Here is a 19,873-nt window from a genome sequence, read left to right as displayed (position 1 = left end):
CTTTTTTTAAAAAAAATTAACAGTTTCATATAACATAAAAGTAACCATCATCAAGTGTACTATAGCATTTATTGTATTCACAATGTGGTTGCAACCACTTCTATGTAGTACCTAAATATTTTCATCACCCCAGTGGAAACCTCCTCCCCACTGAACAGTCCGTAGTCCCTCTTCTCTCCTCTCTCCAACCCCGGGAATCTCTCATCTGCGCTGTCTCTATCTGAATACACCTGCCCGGGTACTTGCTATAAGTGTGATCACACACTGTGTCTGCCTTCTTGGACTCTGTCGGGTTCCAAGGTCCATCCCTGCCACATCATGGAGCAGCAAGAGACCACAAAAGCACAGGAGCAGAACCTCAAGCTCTTGTGGAAGCTCGGTCCCCAGTGGAAGTGTGCAGACAGAGAAACCCTGAAGAGGTGTGACTTCGGGGGAGGTGCCTAGGTCACGGGTGCTGCCCTCCGAAGGGATCAATGCTGGTCCGCCGAGTCGCTGAGTTCTTCTGAGAATGAGTGAGTTATACAGTGAGGCCACCACACAGTGATGCAGAAAAGGAGCCCCCCACCAAAGGCCTAACAGCTGGAGCTACCCCAAAACTGTGAGCTATATACAAGTGACTCTGCTTTCCAACCAAGGACCCAGATCCAGGTATTCTGTTAAAGCAAGAGCAAGTGGACTAATAGCAGGCAGAACGATGTGGGACCATGACACAAACAGGAGAGATGGACGGCACAGGCTAGGGAGAGGGGTAAAACGTGTCCCGGACACAGCGTCTCCAGCGCTGGGGAAAGTTTGTGTGGGATTTGCCCACCAGGCAGCTTAAGAAAGGAGGCCCCGTGGAGGCCACAAAGCTGCAGGGGCTTGGGGAGGCTTTGTCCCCTGTCCTCCAAGGCCGAGGGGGACACAGACATCTGTTCTTCAGAGACACACACAACACGTGTGCGGCCCTCACCTTTCCCAGGATGTCACACGCTCATTTATAAAACTCCAGAGTTGAACAACGGAGAGCAAGGCTCCGAGTAGGGAAGACATCGTCCTCGGCGCTACAGGAAAGCGACTGCATCTGCTCTGGCTTTTGTAAAAGGAGCCCATTTGCACCGCCAACAGCTGGCATCTCCCAATAAACACCTCCTCTACCACCTCCAAACCTTGCATCACTAGGGGCCACCACTCTCTGCTTCCCGTGTAATCTCCCAGCATCTAACCCTCCGGAGACTTCCGAGACTTCCGTCAGTTTTACGTCTCATTTACAAGTCTGGTTCAGCTATGCAGTCCCACCAGTCGGGCTGCAACTCTAGAGGTAAAATCCTTATTGCACCCCAGCTGAGTAATCCCTCTGAGTAACTTTAACCCACAGCAGGAGGTGGGAGGTGGGAGGTGGGAGGAGGTGACCCCTCTACCTCTTCCTCATCTCCACAAGCCCACATCAGCCTCCCTGAAGATCCTTGTCCTAACCTTTGTCCTACCCCGGCCTTGTCTTCAGCTTCAAGAACAGCAGTCACCATTTCTTCCTCCAAAGAGATGCCAGGTCCTACACAAATCCATTTAAACCTACTCAGAAGAATCTTTGCTGGCCTAAATATATATGAGGGCATATCAAAGAGTTCAAGGAGGGGCCGGCGCCGCGGCTCACTAGGCTAATCCTCCGCCTTGCAGTGCCGGCACACCAGGTTCTAGTCCCGGTCAGGGCACCGGATTCTGTCCCGGTTGCCCCTCTTCCAGGCCAGCTCTCTGCTGTGGCCAGGGAGTGCCGTGAAGGACGGCCCAAGTGCTTGGGCCCTGCACCCCATGGGAGACCAAGAGAAGCACCTGGCTCCTGCCTTCGGATCAGCGCAGTACGCTGGTCGCAGTGCGCCGGCTGTGGCGGCCATTGGAGGGTGAACCAATGGAAAGGAAGACCTTTCTCTCTGTCTCTCTCTCTCACTGTCCACTCTGCCTGTCAAAAAAAAAAAAGAGGTCAAGGAGGGGTGGGCAGTTAGGCTAACATTTAGGATGCCTGCATCCGCCACCTGGATACCTGGGTTCCATTCCTAGCTCCAGGTCCTGACTCCAGCTTTCCTGCCAAAGTATTCATGAGAGGCAGCAGATTCAAGACTAGGTTCTTGCTACCCACATGGGGAGCCTGGATTAAGTTCCCGGCTCCCAGCTTCAGCCCTGGCTTTTGGAGGAGTGAACTCGTGGATAGGAAGAGCTCTCTGCCTCTGTCTCTTAAATAAATAGGTAATTTTTTAAAAAGTTCATAGGAGAGTAGAATGAAAAGGAAAGTTTATTTTGACACAGAAAAATGTGAAATCCAAGCATAGCTTTTCCATGATATGCATTTTCCATGAACTTCTAGAAGACTCCTCAAATGCACACACTTCAAAATGTTTGCACCAAAATAAATGTTTCCATCTTCCTGCATACTTTATGAAGTGCCCTCATGTATACTCATGTATGTTCGTATTTCACATGCATATTACATAGCTACACACAAACGTACCCACGCCAAACCTCTAAATACACTTCTAAGCTGTGTATTTTAGGATACAGAATTCTGTACACACAAGATTTCCTCTGCCTGCCAGGTCGGGCTCAGCCTGGAAATCCTGGGAAGGAAAGCGTCCTGGCCCCATCTCCAGGCAAACGCAGACAAAGGGAAAAGAACGGAGCAGAGCAGCAGCAACTGGGAGTGCAGAGGGACGAGACGAGACCTCACCACCACCATCAGGCAGTCTGCGCCGGCCCGGGGCAAATCACCTATAGGCTAAGTGCCAGGGATTGCTGGGCACTGAGGCAAGTTCTCAGAGGCAACCTCTCCCTTCCCGAAGCCTCCTTCCACCCCAGGCCGGCACTGGCCACCCAGGCTCCGGGCTCTCATCCTCTCCCTTGTAGGGGCCAGGCACGGGGACTCCACTGCCAACCGACAGCCAAAACCCCACCCCTGTCCCACACAGCTTGGCATTCCAGAAGGGCACTGTGAAAGGATGGGATGAATGAAGGTCAAGAATGAAGGCGGCTGTGAGCATGGGGGCAGGGAGAACCCACGATGGTGGCGGTACTTTCTGCTTTGCCGTAATTCCTTCTGCTCGCCGCGCCAGGCTGAACCGCACAGCCCCAGTCTCCAGCCCCAAGCGTGCTGCTGGACGGCTGGATGGACAACAAATGGCTGGCTGAAGCAGGAAAATGAGCCAAAGAAGAAATGAACTGCTAAGTGAGGCCGTCAGCAGGTGACATGCCAGCCGGGAGCAGCGTCTTCCTGCCAGCACCGGGAGTTTCTAATGTCATTGTCACAGATATGCAGGACGCTTTCCAAGGAAACACTGGACTCTAATCTCGTAATGGAAATCAACAAGAAAACAGGATGCGCACTGCCGTACACAAAGGAAAAAGTATACATATCTATATGTATATATGTTCATTTTCTAGACCACTTTGTTGAACAATCACACTCTAAAATGTAAAAAGATCTATATTTAAATCTTATCAGTTGAATAATATACATAGGTAGCATACATACATTATGGTTCCTCACAGCTTTAATGGACAATCATAATATATTTTCTGGCCCACTGGGAGAAAAGATTCTTAAAAAAAAAAAAAAAATAACAACCTGGGTTTTACTCCTGGCTCCTGCTCCCAATTCCAGCTTTCTGCTAATGCAGACCCTGGGGACAGCAGGTGGTGGCTCAAGTGACTCCAGTTACCCACACAGAAGACCCGGATTGAGATATCATCTCTGGGTTTTGGCCTCATCTTGGTGTCGATGTAGGCATCTGGGGAGTGAAGCGATAGGTGGGTGTGCTCTGTCTCTCGAAGTAATAAATAAATAAATAAATAGGAAGGAAGGAAAGGAGGGAGAGAGGGAGGGAGGAAAGGAGGGAAGGAGGGAGGGAGGGAGGAAAAATCTACTGCTTAATTCTGTGCTCTGGTAACACAGAATTGGACACCTCACGGGAATGAACAGCCAGCCGATCTGAATGGGGATTATTAGACCAAGGGCAAGTACTTCAGGCCTTGCAAGTAACATGCAGTCTTACTTCTAGTCTTCTTTGCTTGGGGAGGGGGTGGATTTATTTGGGTGCAGTTTTGTTTCTTTGTTTACAATGCTACAGAGTTGCAAAAACCATTCTGAGCTCTTGAGCCAAACACACTTTCTGTCATCTGGCTGTGCCCTGTTTTAGAGCACACAGCAAGTAGGGGACCCTGCGCATCCCAGGTAGCTAACGGCGCACGGCCGAGGGAGGAAGGCTAGCCCGCGGCGGGGTGGTTACCTCCTTCAGTCTCTCCAGCTCGTTCTGCAGGGCCTGCTTGGATATCTCCACTTCAATCATCTGCTGCCGCAGAGTTTCATTTTCGTCCTCAGCTTTCGCACGCTTTTCCTCCACAGTCTCCAGCTCGTGGTGCAATCTCACAGACACGTCTTTGGCTACCTGCATCCACCACATGGAAACAAACCATCAGGGTGGGAAGCGCCGTGCCTGCTAAGGGTAATTCGGACAACCGCAGAGGCCAAAGTCACTGGGAGCTACAGAGTGATGCTGATGAGCCAAGACCTGGCCGTAGTTAACAGACCTGCACTTAAAAGGAGAGGGTGTTACTGCTTGAGCATCCTTAAGCCAAAAGCCTGTAATTCAAAATGTTCTTCTGGCCCCCTGCATTTCAGATCAGGGCTATTCGACTCATGGTTTAAAACAAGAAGTCAATATTGTTAAGTGGGAAAGTAGCTTTCATCTGGACCAAAAAAAAAAGAGCCACTTTGCATAACCCTTTAAAGAAAATCACAAGAACACCCACGCTCACAGGCTGTAAGTGATATATTCAAAACCTTAATGATACACAAATAAACATTTCTGTTCCCTACAGTAATAATGAACATGCCTGCTAAAAAAAAAAAAAAAAAAAAAAAAAAAACCCGTCAGCTAATTTGTGTGCAGGTGTTCAGCACGGTCAAGTTCTAAACTCTCTACTCCAGGGTGACAGAAAGCCTGAATGTTCAAGCAAGTTAAACATTTTCACTTTCTGATGGCAAATGAGGCAAGGAAGTACGTAAGACAAATATAAATCACCCTTTATCGTACAAAATGACATGTTGTTAGTGACCGATAACCGACAGAATTACGAAGATTCTTTCCCCATCATGAGAGGCTGGATGAGATTTCACAAGTACTCCCTTCACAAGAAGGACATTGTGCATAATTCATCTCTAGATAAATGATTTGATAATCAGGTCACGAGAGCAGTCTTGTTGCCCACGGAGAGAGCAAAGGACATAAAGTCTAGGATTTCATCGCCTCATTCTCATTTCTGCCAGTGGTTCTCAGAGACAACTGGGTAGGATCCTGTGTCTTCCATTAAGTCACACTACACAAGTTTCACTTGGGTTCCGAAAATTTCAGGTTTTGTGTATCCTAGAAAACTAAGTAACAATAAAAATGTTGAGTGATATGGACAACTTTTACAAAGTGACCCTCAACTGAACCAATCCAGCTCCCTGGGAAAGCGGTGGAAGACAGCCCAAGTATCTAGGCCCTGCCACCCATGTAGGAGACGTGGATGGAGTTCCAGGCTCCTGGCTTTGGCCCGGCCCAGCCCAGGCAGTTGTGGCCATTTGGGGGGTGAACCAGTGGATGGAAGACCTCTCTCTCTCTCTCTCTCTCTGTAACTCTGCCTTTCAAACAAACAAAAGAAAGTACTATTTCTATCCAATTGTCAGACTAATTGGCAGGTATTGATTCTTTCTATAATAGATCCATTAAATCTGATATTTTTTTAAGTTTATTTCAGGGGCCAGTGCTGTGGCAGAGAGGGTTAAAGTCCCAGCCTGCAGTGCCGGCATCCCATATGGACCCCCGTTTGAGTCCCAGCTGCTCTATTTCCAATCTAGCTCCCTGCTAATGCACCTGGGAAAGCAGGAGAGAATGGCCCAAGTCCTTGGGCCCCTGCACCCACGTAGAAGACCCAGAAGAAGTTCCTAACTCCTGGCTTCAGATCAACTCAGCTCTGGCCATTGCAGCTGTTTGGGGAGTGAAGCAGCAGATGGAAGACCTCTCTCTCTCTGTCTCTACTTCTCTTTGTAACTCTTTCAAATAAATAAAATAATTTTTTTAAAAAAAGTTTATTTCAGTTTATATTATGACCAGTTCAAATCTCAGGTTGTCAAAGTCATATAAACCCACATAATCTATAAGCCAGAAAGTAAACTAAGAATGTCTACACTGAGACTTGTTAAGGCAGACAGAAGCACTCTGCATGCAAGGTCTGGGGCTGTATCTTCAGATGGGACCTGATCCCCGGCAGCCCTCCTGGCTTTGCCTGCAGCATCAGGCCCTCTCCCCGACTGACCTTCAAGTCCTGCTCCAGGCTTCTGATGAGCTCGCCATCCACCTGCCCGGTCTCGGCCACCTTCAGGCTCTTCTGCTCGGCTTTCCTGAGACGGTACTGCAGGATCCGGCAGTTTTTATTAGCGCGGTCCAGTTCTCGCCGGAGTTCCTGCAGCTGGTAAACATCTTCCTCCAGATAACTGTCTCTCATCTCTTCCATCTCAGCTCGGAGCTCATCCAGCTCGTCCTGTGCACAGAGCAGACGTAGGAGCCAAGTGCATCAGAAAAGACACCGTCTGCCTCTCCCACCCTGCTCCTGAGTGCTGAAGACCCCTCTCCTGGCTGCCTCTGGAGGCTCCCACAGCAGACAACATCACCCCAGGTCTATTGAGGTCTTGTAGGACCCGAACCTAGAAACCACTCCGGTTCTGTGTTGCAGTCTCTTGGAACTCATCCGCTCCCAATATATCCTTACATAATCATAGATAAAATAAGCTCTGTGGATAATTAAACTTTTAGATTCAAATCAAACACTGATCTAAACCTGTATCTCAGGACCGGCGTTGTGACACAGCAGGTTATCACCCTGGCCTAAAGCGCCGGCATCCCATATGAGCAACAGTTCGAGACCCAGCTGCTCCACTTCCGATCCAGCTCTCTGCTGTGGCCTGCGAAAGCAGTAGAGGATGGCCCAAGTGCTTGGGCCCCTGCACCTGTGTGGGAGACCTGGAAGAATCTCCTGGCTCCTGGCTTCGAATCGGCGCAGCTCCAGCCATTGTGGCCAATTGGGGAGTGAACCAGTGGATAGAAGACCTCTCTCTCTCTCTCTCTCTCTCTGCCTCTCCTCTCTCTGTGTAACTCTTTCAAATAAATAAATAAATTTCAAAAAATAAAAATAAAAAATAAACCTGTATCTCTGAGGCATAACAAACATACTGAGATGACTCAAACAGACCTCACCTTTGAAGAACATAAGCTTTAGTAAGACCTACCTGTCTCACTGCCCTGGGGTTACAAACATGCCTGCAAACGTCCCTAACATTCTCTCCCACAAATCGAACCTCAGTGTTGATTAAGCAACTGTGTCTACAGATGAAACACTTTCCATGACTTCAGACACACATAGGGTTTGCTTCTTCCTATTTCTCTGTACTTTTATTTCCATTCTTCTTTGCTGGCCACAAGAAGGAACTCTAAATATGGAATGTCAACCAAAAGTGACAGGAGCCCACGGCCTTGGACCAAACTAAAGACGTCAACAGGGTCGCCCATCATGAAGCTCATTGTCACCCAACTGAAAGTAGGCTGTTAGCTGACTCTCTAAGAAACCTGGAGAGGGAACAGGCACATCTCTCACAGAGGCCATCTCCCACGCTAAGGAAGTTTCCCCTCAACTTTTTTTTTTTTTTTTTTTTTTTTTTTTTTTTTTTGACAGGCAGAGTGGACAGTGAGAGAGAAAGAAAGAGAGAAAGGTCTTCCTTTTTCCGTTGGTTCACCCCCCAGTGGCCGCTGTGGCCGGCGCACCGTGCTGAACCAAAGCCAGGAGCCAGGTACTTCTCCTGGTCTCCCGTGCGGGTGCAGGGCCCAAGCACTTGGGCCATCCTCCACTGTACTCCCGGGCCACAGCAGAGAGCTGGACTGGAAGAGGAGCGACCGGGACAGAATCCGGCGCCCCGACCGGGACTAGAACCCGGTGTGCCGGCGCTACAGGCGGAGGATTAGCCTAGTGAGCCGCGGCGCCGGCCTCCCCTCAACTTTAATCCCTAAAAATACAAGGGACCTGAAGGTACCTGTGCTGGACTCCCCCTCCTGCTTTGCAAGGACAGTAACTCAGAAATGACTCATCTGCTCCTGGGTCCCCGGTGCTGCTTCCTTCCAACACCTGCCCTGTTACGGAAGGGGCTAAATTTGAAGGAGAAGGACAAGGACAGCCCAAGGCAGGATTCCCGCCTTCCCAGTCGCTCCCACTTCACAGCCACCCTTCTCAGGTGTAAGTGTTGCCACATACTGGGTCCCTGCCTCCTCTCTGCTCCTCTGATCCTGCCAGAGTCTATTCTCCTCCTCACCACCCACCCAAACCCCAGGGGGCCTCCAGGAGTCACCTGCCACCCCCTCCCTGCCAAACGCCCTTTCCCAGGCTTCTGCAACCCCTCGGCGCCCAGTCCCTGCCTGGCTGTACTGTGTCCCTTCCTCTCATCACCATCTGGTAGTGCCAGGGTACTTAACACATTGCATGAAAAATGGAAGAGAGAAACTTATTTGGGAGCAAAAATATTTCAAAGCCTATTCACAGTTTTTTCATAATACCCACTTCCCATGAACTTTCTGCCATGCTCTCTGATCGGTGTTTTATTCCTGTTTGGGCTCCATCACCAACACTCCAGGGCAAGCTTCAGAGGAGACAGATGCCTCTATCTTGCTCCTTCTGCAGCTACAGCAGCATGAGGCACACAGTAGGCCCTCAAAAACTACTTCCAGACTGGAACGGACACTATGTGGCACAGAGGGTCAAGCTGCTGCTGAGGACACGCCCATCCTGGAATCAAGTGCCGCCTATGCTTCCAATCCAGCTTCTTGCTGATGCACCCAAGAGGGAGCACACGATGGCTCAAGACCTTGGGCCCCTGCCACCCCCATGGGAGACCTGGAAGAAGTTCCTGGCTCCTGGCTTCAGCCTGGCCCAGCCCCAGCCATTGCAGGCATTTGAGAAGCAAACAGCAGAGGGGAGATCTCTGTCTATCACTCTTGAATTTTTTTCAATGATTTATTCATTTATTTGAAAGTCAGAATTACAGAGAGACAGAGAGAGAGAGAGAGAGAGAGAGAGAGAGAGAGAGAGAGAGAGAAATTTCCCAACCCATCGATTCACTCGCCAAATGGCTCTAACAGCCAAGGCTGGGGCAGGCCAAAGCCAGGAGCCAGGAGCTTCATCCAGGTCTCCCATGTAGATGCAGAGGCCCAAGCAGTTGAGCCAACTTCTGCTGCTCTCCCAGGTGCATTAGCAGGGAGTTGGATTGGAAGTGGAGCAGCTAGGACTCGAACTGGTGTCCATATGGAATGTCAGTGCTGCAGATGGCAGCTTAACCTGCTGTACCACTGCACTGGACCCCAAATAAATTTTTTTTATTTAAAAAAGCCGCATAAAAAAAGTATTTGTGGATGGAAGACACATGCATACCAGTGACTCAGACCAAATCAAAAGAGGATCAAAATTGGACTTAAGTGCATCCTCTCCTCGTTCCAGGCTTGTAGCCTAATTATAAAAACTTCTTCCCAACCTGTAGATGCAGCTCCAGGATCCAGTACTTCAAAAACCTCAGGAAAAACAGAGTTGTTTACTTTGGTGCAAAAAATTGTTCAAAATCCATGCAGGGTTTTCTCGTAAGATGCATTTTCCATGAAGTTTCTGAAGCCCCCTCACATGCAAGGCCATACTGGAAAGAGCACTGCATGGCAGCTCCTTCGCCCAGACCCCGCACATGGATCGTCCCTCTCCACCCTGCTCACACTGTCCTAACAGAGAAGTGTCCCACTCAACTGTGACTCCAAATGTAGCCTGTTCCAGACCACCAAGAAGAACAGATGTTAAAGAAGGAAGCTTCACCCACTTCCCAGTAGTCAAATGAGTAAGATGTTCTCAGCTTCCAAGTGTTCTTATAGACTTTCTACACCAGGATGAAAACAGCATTAGAAATACACGTACTTCAGGGCTGGCGCTGTGGCTTAGCGAACAAAGCCGCCACCTGCAGCGCCAGCATCCCATATGGGCGCCAGTTTGAGTCCCGGCTGCTCCACTTCTGATCCAGCTCTCTGCTATGGCCTGGGAAAGCAGTAAAAAATGGCCCAAATCCTTGGGCCTCTGCACCCCGTAGGAGTCCTGGAAGAAGCTCCTGGCTTCCTGGCTTCAGATTGGCACAGCTCCGGCCACTGCGGCCATTTGGGGAATGAACCAGTGGATGGAAGACCCTTTCTCTCTCTCTCTCTCTCTCTCTCTGCCTCTCTGTAACTCTGCCTTCCAAATAAATAAATCAATCTTTAAAATAAATAAAGAGCTGGAAGGGTGAAGAGCGTGGGTAGTGGAGATAACACATGCGATACATGCACACAGTTGAAATGTGGATGGTAGAATCGATGCAGCTGCACGGCGGTGAACACAGCTGTCCTGCCTCGGGCTGCAGTTGTGACTGAGGGGTTCGAGACCCGGGAGCTGCACCCTGGAGCAGCCTCATGGCTGGCAGGATGAGCCAACATCCTGCCCACCACTGTCTGGGCCTCGCCTGGAGAAGCGCCCCCATCGCTGATGGCCGAGCCGTCTGCTCGCTGCTCCTGGCTCCCAACAGAAATACCTCAATTTGAAAAATGATCCTACTGGGGCTGCCTGTGGTGCCAGCATCCTATATGGGTACTCGTTCAAGTCCCTGCTGCCCCATTTCCCGTCCAGCTCCCTGCTAATGTGCCTGGGAAAGCAGCAGAAGATGGCCCAAGTCCTGCACCCACATGGGAGACCCTGAAGAAGCTCCTGGCTCCTGGCTTCAGATCAGCCCAGTTCCAGCCATTGAGGCCATTTGGGGAGTGAACCAGAGGGATCTCTCTCTCTCTCTGCCTTTTAAATAAATAAATAAATCTTTAAAAAAAAAATACAAGTACTTCAAGAAGTCTGTGGAAAATGGAAGTAAAAGATAAGTTTCTTTTGCTGTAAAAAAATTTTGACTTTCAGGCACATGGGAAATCTTCAAGAAGTTCATGGAGAGTGTGTATTAAAAAACTAGGGGTCGGTGCTGTGGTGTAGCAGGTTAAGCATCTGCTTGCAGCACTGGCATCCCATATGGGTGCAGGTTCAAGTCCCAGCTGCTCCACTTCCAATCCAGCTCTCTGCTATGTCCTGAGAAGGCAGTAAAAGATGGCCCAAGTGCTTGGGCACCTGCACCTGCATGGGAGAACTGGAAGAAGCTCTTGGCTCCTGGCTTCAGATAGGCTCAAATCTGGCTGTTGAAGCCATTTGGAGAGTGAATCAGTGGATGGAAGACCTCTCTCTCTGTCTCTTCCTCTCTCTGTTACTCTGCCTCTCAAATAAATAAAAATAAAGATCTTAAAAAAATAATAGAGAGACTTCAAAAATGTTTACAACAAAATGAGCCTATCTTTTCATTCTATTCTTTCCCAGAACTTCTGAAGTCCTTGAGTATAAGACGCGCTGTGTTGAGGAAGGGAAACCAGCACAGTGCAGGTCATGTGACATGTCACCCACTCTCCTCCCTTTCCCTTCATGGGGCTGCCTCTCATCACCTCCCGCCCCTGTAGGGAAATCCACCTGGAGCGGGAGCTGCCGGGCTGAGCGCCACACTGGCCAGCCAAGCACTCCTGAGCGGGCCGGCAGGCGGAGTGCTTCTCGCCGGAGGAGACCCAGCATTTCAGAAAGGCGAAGCAGGAGGCCTCCGATCCCCACCCGGAGGCCTCCAAGGCAGGGGAGCCGTGCCTGCCGCCCCAGCCAGGCTGGAGGAGCCCCAGTGGCAAACAGGGGCTTTAGAACCCAGGCCCTGTGGTCGTCATTCTTTGGGTAAGGAGCGGAAAGTGAGTCCCGAATCCTCAAAAATCAGGGTCAAGTTTCACTCACGTCCTATCCACGGATCTGATGGATCAGACTTTGAGAAGGAGCCTAATCTCCATGCTTGTTCCTGAGAACAGTCAGAAGGCAACTAAGAAGCAACAGAATAAGCAACAATACTACACCCTACCTATGTATATACACATATATACAACCTTACACTGCTACCTATGCGCGTGCGTGCACACACACACACACACACACACAGCCAGCCACCTCTTCCTTCCGGGGAGGAAGAGCTGGTGACTGCTCGTCCTTGTGAGAAGCTTGTCTCTCTCTCAAAGCCAGAGTCACCAGTGCCTAGGCGGACCTGCTACTCCAACCCAAGTGTTTAAGATGTGAAATGACTACATGCAGACCTGAGATACACTTCCAGGTGCACAAATGTCCTCTAACTCTCAGCCTTTGCAAAGTGGCCTCACACACTCCGACGTTAAATGCCGAATATATGACAGATTCATAAACAACCATTACAGACCTAAAAAAAAAAGTTTAAGTGTAAGATGTACTCACTGAACAGGCTGAATGTAAACAGCTAATATTTTTTGGCATAAATAATCACCAACATAGGTACACTGAAAAGAAAAGGAGGCAGAGACCAGAATTACATGTATCTGAAGCACTGCTTTTATAACCCATGTTTTATCTACAGGTATAGAGCCGATGGCATGCTTTATTAAGCACCGTACCCTCATGGCTAACCTTACCATCACCCTGTCGGGAACATATCGCCCTCATCTTACAGGCAAGGAAGCCCAGCCAAGGCTGGTGGGGGCACCCACAGCCTGAGAGCTAGCAAGAGAAGCCAGCCAGAAACCCAAGGCCGTCTGGACAAACACACGCCCTTTCCAGTAAATACTGCAAATGATTTGCTACAGCCAGGACAGATGCAACAACAGGCCTCCCACTGTACTTGTAAAAGCCCGTCATCCATTAACAGCAGCCTCACACACACAGCCTAACACTGGTCTTCGTCCAGGTGTATCTTTTAGAGAGACTGGTCAACAGGAAATTGTGTAGTGAGGGCACTAAGAGACTCATTCCTTCAATGAGGAAACTGAGATCCTAAAAGGTTCAATGGCTTTGCACCACCGGTATGTGGCAGAGACAGGATGGAGGCTGATGTCTCAACTCTTTTCCAGAGTCTAGAAGAAGGCAATTTTCAGACTCGGTGGAAAGAAATTACTAGAGAAGCAAATTATAAGCCATGTAAACTGGCAGCAGCCATTTGAGAAGCAAAAACTGTGATTATTTGGATTAGGGTCATGATGGATAGTGGTTTTCAGACCAACATTACATTGATTTCCTGGTGGCATGCTCTGATTTTGAAAACACGGTATTCCTGGACCTTAAAGATGTCTGCTCTTGAAATGTTTAGGGAAACCAAATCAAGCAGAACATAGAGGTGTTTCTGGCAGACATAGCTTAGAGATAATAAATCAAAGGGAAAACTTGCTGCTGTATTTTTATACACAGAAATTAGTAGGGAAAAAACTGTCCTTAATCAATGATTTTATACTGAGGTAACATCAGGTCTATGGGATACATAAATGTCAGGCCACCTCATCCGGTTTTAATGAAACACATTTTTCAAAATTTTTATAGAAAAGGACATAATGAAGTAGCATCAAGCTGTTCAATTACTCCCTTGGCCTGCAGGTCACAGATCAAGCTCCATTAACACAGATCAAATGGGAAGAATAATAAGGCGCTACGTGTGCAACTGAAAAAGCCGAGATGAAAACTGAATGTTTCAATGAAAACCTCCAGGAGGACAGTTTTATCTACGAATATAATATAAAAGTGAAATCCACAGTTTCCTAGTATAAACAATGAAAATTCTAGATCACACTGACAACTGCATTCAAATCTTAATCTCTTTTAAACAACCCAACATCAGTAATCTATTCTATTTCAATACTCCCCTTTAAATAGAACCAATTTGGACAGTAGGCACAGTCATCTGGCTACTGTTGCAACAACTCCATCTTCTGGGAGTTCCAGACAGAAACTATTGTCTTTTGTAATATACAAATAATCCACTTCATTTCCCTCCGGACAATGGAAATGCTCACCACAGGCTCCCAGCTGTAGCTAAGGCGGCACAGGGGCCGCTACCATTGTTTACCAAGTGGCAGTTCAGCCAGCAGCTGATGGACTGTTCGCCCTGTTCCACATTAGCTCTCTCCCAAGACGGCTACAGCTGCGCTCAGCACGGGCTGCACGACAAATGCATGTGCAAAGCAGAATGCTAAGGAAAAGCAGAGAATATCCCATGTCGGCCCGGCTGAATACAAGGGGAGGAGAGGGAAGGAGGGGCTGCAAACACTCGAGCTGCTGAGATCTGCTTCTTCTTGTCCCAGAGGGCCCCCCACGCCATGCGGAGTGCCTTCCGTCAAGGTATGTTAGAGCCTGAAGCTCGACTGCAAGCGAGAGAGAGGTTGGCAAGACTGGCTCAGTGGCCACCAATGCAACCAGTGCAACTGAAACTCAGCGCCCTCCCCCTGGAAACCGTTCCTCTCCAAGAAGCCGCCGTTACCTGCCCTTGAGGCTAGGGGCGGCGACATGTCTCCTTTTAACCAAAAACAGTTGGCATGAAATAACTGGGATAGCAGGGCAAAAAAAAAACAGCCCTGCTCAGCCCTGCTGGACATCAGCATAGTTAGGGTCCACCACTGGGACCGGGTAGGGGACAGGGGCGGATGGTGAGCACATCGCCAGAATGAGCCGGTGAACTCGGAGCCTGACAAGCCCATGGAGACAGCGCGTAATTACCACGTTGGCCATGAGCACTGCAGCCTGTCTGACTGTCGCAGAGCACTGGGGCGAAACACGGGGCAGCCCAGTCCAGAGGAGTCGGTCCTCAGCACTAAGAAAGGCACCTGGGTTTTGTTTAAGAAAGAAGCAAAGGCGCCTGGATGTTTCAACTCACTCCCTTTCATCTGTGAACACTTCCAAACATCTCTCTGAGTTTTTCCACAATCACAGGAGGACAAAGAATGCGTGTCTGTGTTTCCTGCAAAAGCCAGCTACCCACACCAAGTCCCCCCAGTGCCCTCTGACGAAGGTGGAGAAGAGACAGAAAGCAGGCATACTGTGCAGCTCCCTGCGCACACCTGCTGTTTCAAAAAAAAAAAAAAAGGCAGTCTGGCTAACGACCAGGAGAACTTCACCAGCAGTAAGACATCCTCCTGTGGTTTTGCTGGCCTTATTTTCCCGTTCGATTATGCTTTGGTCATTAGTGCTCACAAACTGTGACAGTCGTGCCCAGTAACAGGAGTCCAAGACTACGTGATCACAACACTCCAGAGAGCAGCCATTTCTGGGCCAAGTCTCTCTCTGCTGGGTAACATGGGGAGAGGGGGATGCTACATGTAACTGTGAGAGCTCTGTAAAGCATTCCCCATGGAAGGAGCTGCTTAAAGATGCACTTCTGTCTACCATCTTTAAAAAGTACCCCCATACAACACCAACAACCCAGAGAAGTTCCCACCATAAAGCGCAGCCAACTTCCACGTGCAGAGGCATGGACCATCGCCCCCACCCCACGCTCCCAGCCTCACTGTGCACCAGCGGCTCGCCACCTTGTAGAAAAGGACAACAGGACACTTTTTTCTTTCCCAAATTGAACTACGTAATTGAAGCTTTTGAATAAGTCAGCACGTGCCTCATGCTCACCTACATGCAATCATTCTAGTTTCCCGGTCTCCTTCACACCCCTTCATCCAATTCTCTCTCTCCTGCTGTCAGGGGAAAGGGTGTGGAATGGAATCAGGGTAGCAAACAGATGGCCATGACACCTTCTCCATGGGCAGTGGCAAATGAGCACCTCCTGCAAATTAAACTTTGCCGGGGGCCAGCGCTGTGGTGCAGCGGGTTAATGCCCTGGCTTGAAGTGCCGGCATCCCATAATGGGCGCCAGTTCGAGACCCAGCTGCTCCATTTCCAATCCAGCTCTCTGCTATGGCCTGGGATAGCAATAGAAGATGGCCCAAGCCCTTGGGCCCCTGCACCCGTGTGGGAGACCAGGAAGAAGCTCCTGGCTCCTGGCTTCAGATTGGCACAGCTCCAGCCGTTGCAGCCAATTGGGGAGTGAACCAGCAGATGGAGGACCTCTCTCTCTCTCTGTCTGTGTGTGTGTGTGTAACTCTGACTTTCAAATAGATCTTAAAAAAAAAAAAAAAAAAAAAAACTTTGCTGGTGGGACTGCCATGACCATTCACGCCCAGGCGAGTGGCGAGGTGCCCAGGATGGCCCCTGCACCTAGAGAGAAGACACAGGAGCCCTCGGGAAGCCAAAACCTCGAACCACATCGAGCTAACACAACAACTCCGAAGCGGTGTAGGTGAGAAACCAGGCCTGTTGGAAGCCTGGTGCAGCGGAAGGCAGAGGAAAGAAAACAGAAGCAGCGCTGCTTACTCGTTACCTCGGCTGAAGTCCCTTCAAGTTTTCTGGTTCTCAGTTTCAGTTTCTCCTGAGAAACTGGAGTTGTGATAAACACAGAGGCAGTCACAGCCTGCGTGCTGTGAAGAAGCACTGACCAGTCACACAGAACAGCACAGACCCCGGGGTCACTGAGAATCCAACCACCAGAAAGAGAAAGCAAATTACCAGGCACCCACGAACGCACTTTGACATGAAGCTGGATCGCCCACCCTGACATCAAACATGTTGCGAGAAACACCCTTTCTTGAAAGAAAATCAGTTTGCTATTGCCCAGCAGTCCTGATTCAGGAAAACATGACTCCAGGAGAAAACGCTGGGTGGAGTGGGCCGGGGACTGCGCTCTGAGCTGAGGCTACACGAGGGAACGAGATGATCTTTCTCACCCTCGGGGAGCTCAGCTCGCACTTGCTGGGATTTGTACCAGGGCTGCTCTCACCATAGAGCCACGCCACACGGTACAACAGAGTTGCCTTTTCTCCCCCAACACCTAGGGGTTTGGCACGGTAGTCTATTACATAACGGGAGGTGACACACACACACTACTTGAAACACCCTGCTCCAATCCCCAATCTGCCCTCTCTTCTCTTCCTCTGCCTCACTCTGCACAAGATAAAATAACTCCCGATAAGAGGGTTAGCTTTAGGACTGCTCAGCAGTTAATGTGTTCTGATTCTAGCTTGCACTGCAAGCCCTCAACACTGTTCACCTTAAAAACCCAATCCTCAGTCACACTGGCCGAAAACTGGGCCTTGAGCCAGCAGGTTCATCATTTGCTGAGCAAACAGCTCAACTCCCATAACCTACTGATAAAGCAGGGCCACCCGGCCAGTCTGGGAGGATATTCATTAAGATCTTAACAGAGAAGTACATTGACTTACACCACTGGAGTCATTTACTAACCTGAGGACTACAATAAACTCAAAGTTGGCTTGCTCCCTCTCAAGTCACCAGCAATGTCTTGGTTCCCCAGCACCCTCCATGCCCTCTGCCTCTCCAGCCCAGCCCTCCTCCCCAGGGAAAAAGGACAGAGCCAGATTAAGCACCGCGGTGCTAACAAGACTAAGAGGCCACATTAGCAGGCCTTGCTGGACAACACTGAGAGTGCAGTGGAAGCCGTGATTCCTTAGAAAGTGCTGGCAGGGCCTGTCCTGACACAGAAAAACCTGCTCGTGCATGCGCGCAAAGGGCTGGCAGCAAAACACCACTGTTCCTCCACGCAGGCCACACTCCAAGGACCCCTTGTGAACTGCAGGTGTGTCACTATGAACGCCAGGGCCCCCTGTTGCCTGTGCTACCCAGAGGAGACCGGGAGGGACCCCAGCTCCTTCTGCAACTGCAGGAGAAGCCGCAGGCGAGTCTGCAGCCTTGGGCCCCTGCGCTTTCCAGAACCTACACAGGACTGCAACACACCTGCACCTAGGGGACCAGAAAGCTCGGCCAGGCAAAGCCTGCTGCCACAGGTGAGGGGGCAGGTACTGGCTTGGAGGTGAGGGTCGGCTGATGTAGCCAAACGGATGACGGCCATCTCTCCCCCAACTTGTCCACAAAAGCAAAAGGCGCGCTCAAAAGACAGCAAGACTTCCAGAAAAGCTAAGCGGGTGAGAACGCGCGACCCACAGGTCTCGGGCTCCCTCCTGAAGTTTGGCCGAAAGTCCCAGCGCCTAATGAGCGCAGGGGCAGGGAAGTGCAGGGCTCGCGCAACCCAGCCCGCAGCAGCGAACACTCCGGCGGCGCGCCCGGGACACCCGCGCCCACTCACCTTGAGATAGTCGTTCTCCGAGCGAAGCTCTTCCATCTCCCGCAGCAGCTCCTCCTCCTCTGCCGCCGGCAGCTGCGCCAGCCGGGGCTGCTCGCCCAGGCTGGGCTCTTTGGGTGTCCCGGGAACCGCTCGCTCCGGCGGCACGCGTCCCCCAGCATCCTCCGCCGCACACGGTCCCGGAGACCCCATGGGGACCCCGCCTGGGCTGCTTCGGCCCCCGAGAGAGGCAGTGGGGGGCGCGGCGAGGAGCACTGGGGGCTCGGGGCTGCCCGGCGGCGCCCCCCGAGCTGCAGAGCTTGGCGTGGGCGCTCCTCGCAGGGGTTCCCGATCGCTGGAGCCGGTGCCGGACTCCGCATCGCTGCTGGCTGCTGGGAGCAGGCGCTGCTCGTCGGACAGGGGTTCGGAGGGGCAGTCGGAGAGGTCGGAGCTGCTGTCCGTGTGGCTGATGCGCGAGCCCGGCGCAGGGGAGCCGGCCACCGAGGTCACGGAGAGGGTCACGGAGGGGACGCGAGCGGCCGGGGCCGGGGGGCCGAGGGTGCGGACGGCTGGCGCCCCGGAACCGCGCTTGGCTTTGCGGCCCTTGGCGGCGGCAGGCGACAGTTCGGCCGCGGGCGGCTTCCCGGCCCGAGGCAGTGGCTCGGAGGGCCCCGCGCGCGCCGCCCTCCGGGTTCCCGGGGCGGCCTTGGCGCCGCCCGCCGCCCTGGCCCCAGCGCCCGGCGGCGGCTTGTCCTTCGCGCCGGGGACGCCGCCGCTGCGCCGGGAGAGGCGGCCGGGAGCAGCCAGGGGCCCCGGCGAGGGCGGTGCCTTGCCCGCCAGGCTTGGCGAGCGCGGGGCGGCGGGCACCGCGACTCGGCTCTGGGAGGGGGCAGCCGGGGCCGGGCCGGGCGCGGAGGGCCGGGCGTGCAGGTCCTTGAGGAAGGGTCTGGCGGGCGAGGGTGCGCGGTGCAGCCGCCTTCTCTCGGCCAGCGGGTGGAGGTGGTGGTGGCGGTGGTGCTGGCCGGGCGACTGAGGCTTAGCGTCCGGGGCGCCGCCGCCGGTGGGGCCGTTCAGCGTCTCCATGGCCGGGGCCGGGACCGCCGGCAGCGGCTCGGGGCGGCAGTGGCGGCGGCGTGCAGCCTCCTCGCACGCTGGCTCATCACTGGTCCCCAGCCCCGCCCGGCAGCGCCCCGCGCTCTCGCCGTCCCCCACCCCCGATTCCCCCCGGGGATCCCCGCCTCGCTCTGGCCTCGCCGAGGTCACAGCCGTTCCAGTTCTCCCGGCACCGTCGCTCGCATCCTCTAGACTCCGGGCTCGCGGGAGCGCCGCCGCCGCCTCTCACTCCTGCGCTGGCCCCGCGGCGGCGCTGCTGGCGCGCGCCCGCCTCCCCGCCCACTGCCAGCCCGCGCCCCACGGCGCCCGCCCGCTCCGGCCCGCGCCTGCCCGCGCCGCTCCCGGCGGAGAAAGGCTGCACGCGCGCGCCCCGCGCCCGCTGCCCGCTGCGCATGCCCCGCCTCCCGCCAGCCGCGCCGGGGCCGGGGGCGGGCCGGGGGCGGAGCCTGAGCGCCGCGGGGCGGACGCCGGAGGAGTCCACGCGGCCTCGCCGTCCCGGGTCCCTGCCGGCTCTCTGATGTCCTGCGTGGTGGCGGCGGAGCTGCGTCGGGGAGTTAGTGGGTGAGCGCCGGCCTCCGGAGGACACTGAGGCTGCGCCCTCTGCGGCGGGTGCGATGGGCGCCCGCTTTCCCCGGCTGACCAACGCCCCACTGGCGCTCCGGCCACGCCCAG

The 19,873-nt window shown here is 52.5% G+C and overlaps 1 protein-coding gene across 9 annotated transcripts in view; it reads right to left on the bottom strand.

Annotated features, from left to right (window-relative positions):
• The window catches only part of MTCL1 (microtubule crosslinking factor 1), a 134,586-nt gene extending 115,049 nt beyond the window's left edge, over window positions 1-19,537 (bottom strand). For 3 of the 9 annotated variants that reach the window (XM_070050453.1, XM_070050456.1, XM_070050455.1), the window contains exons 1-3: window positions 18,113-19,535; window positions 6,325-6,549; window positions 4,254-4,412 (exon numbers count right to left, since the gene is read on the bottom strand). In XM_070050453.1, the coding sequence (XP_069906554.1) occupies window positions 4,254-4,412; window positions 6,325-6,549; window positions 18,113-19,171 (1,443 nt within the window). In that variant the 5' untranslated portion in view covers window positions 19,172-19,535. Of the gene's footprint in view, window positions 1-4,253; window positions 4,413-6,324; window positions 6,550-18,112 lie in introns of all 9 variants that reach the window. The other 6 variants (XM_070050457.1, XM_051852136.2, XM_051852139.2 and 3 more) reach the window with 4 other exon arrangements.
• Window positions 19,538-19,873: the final 336 nt, after the last annotated feature.

The sequence above is a fragment of the Oryctolagus cuniculus genome, chromosome 10 (assembly GCF_964237555.1).
Source record: "Oryctolagus cuniculus chromosome 10, mOryCun1.1, whole genome shotgun sequence".
In the NCBI taxonomy this organism is placed as follows: domain Eukaryota; kingdom Metazoa; phylum Chordata; class Mammalia; order Lagomorpha; family Leporidae; genus Oryctolagus; species Oryctolagus cuniculus.
Note: the sequence above shows the minus strand (reverse complement) of the source record. Positions and strands in the feature narration are given on the sequence as shown.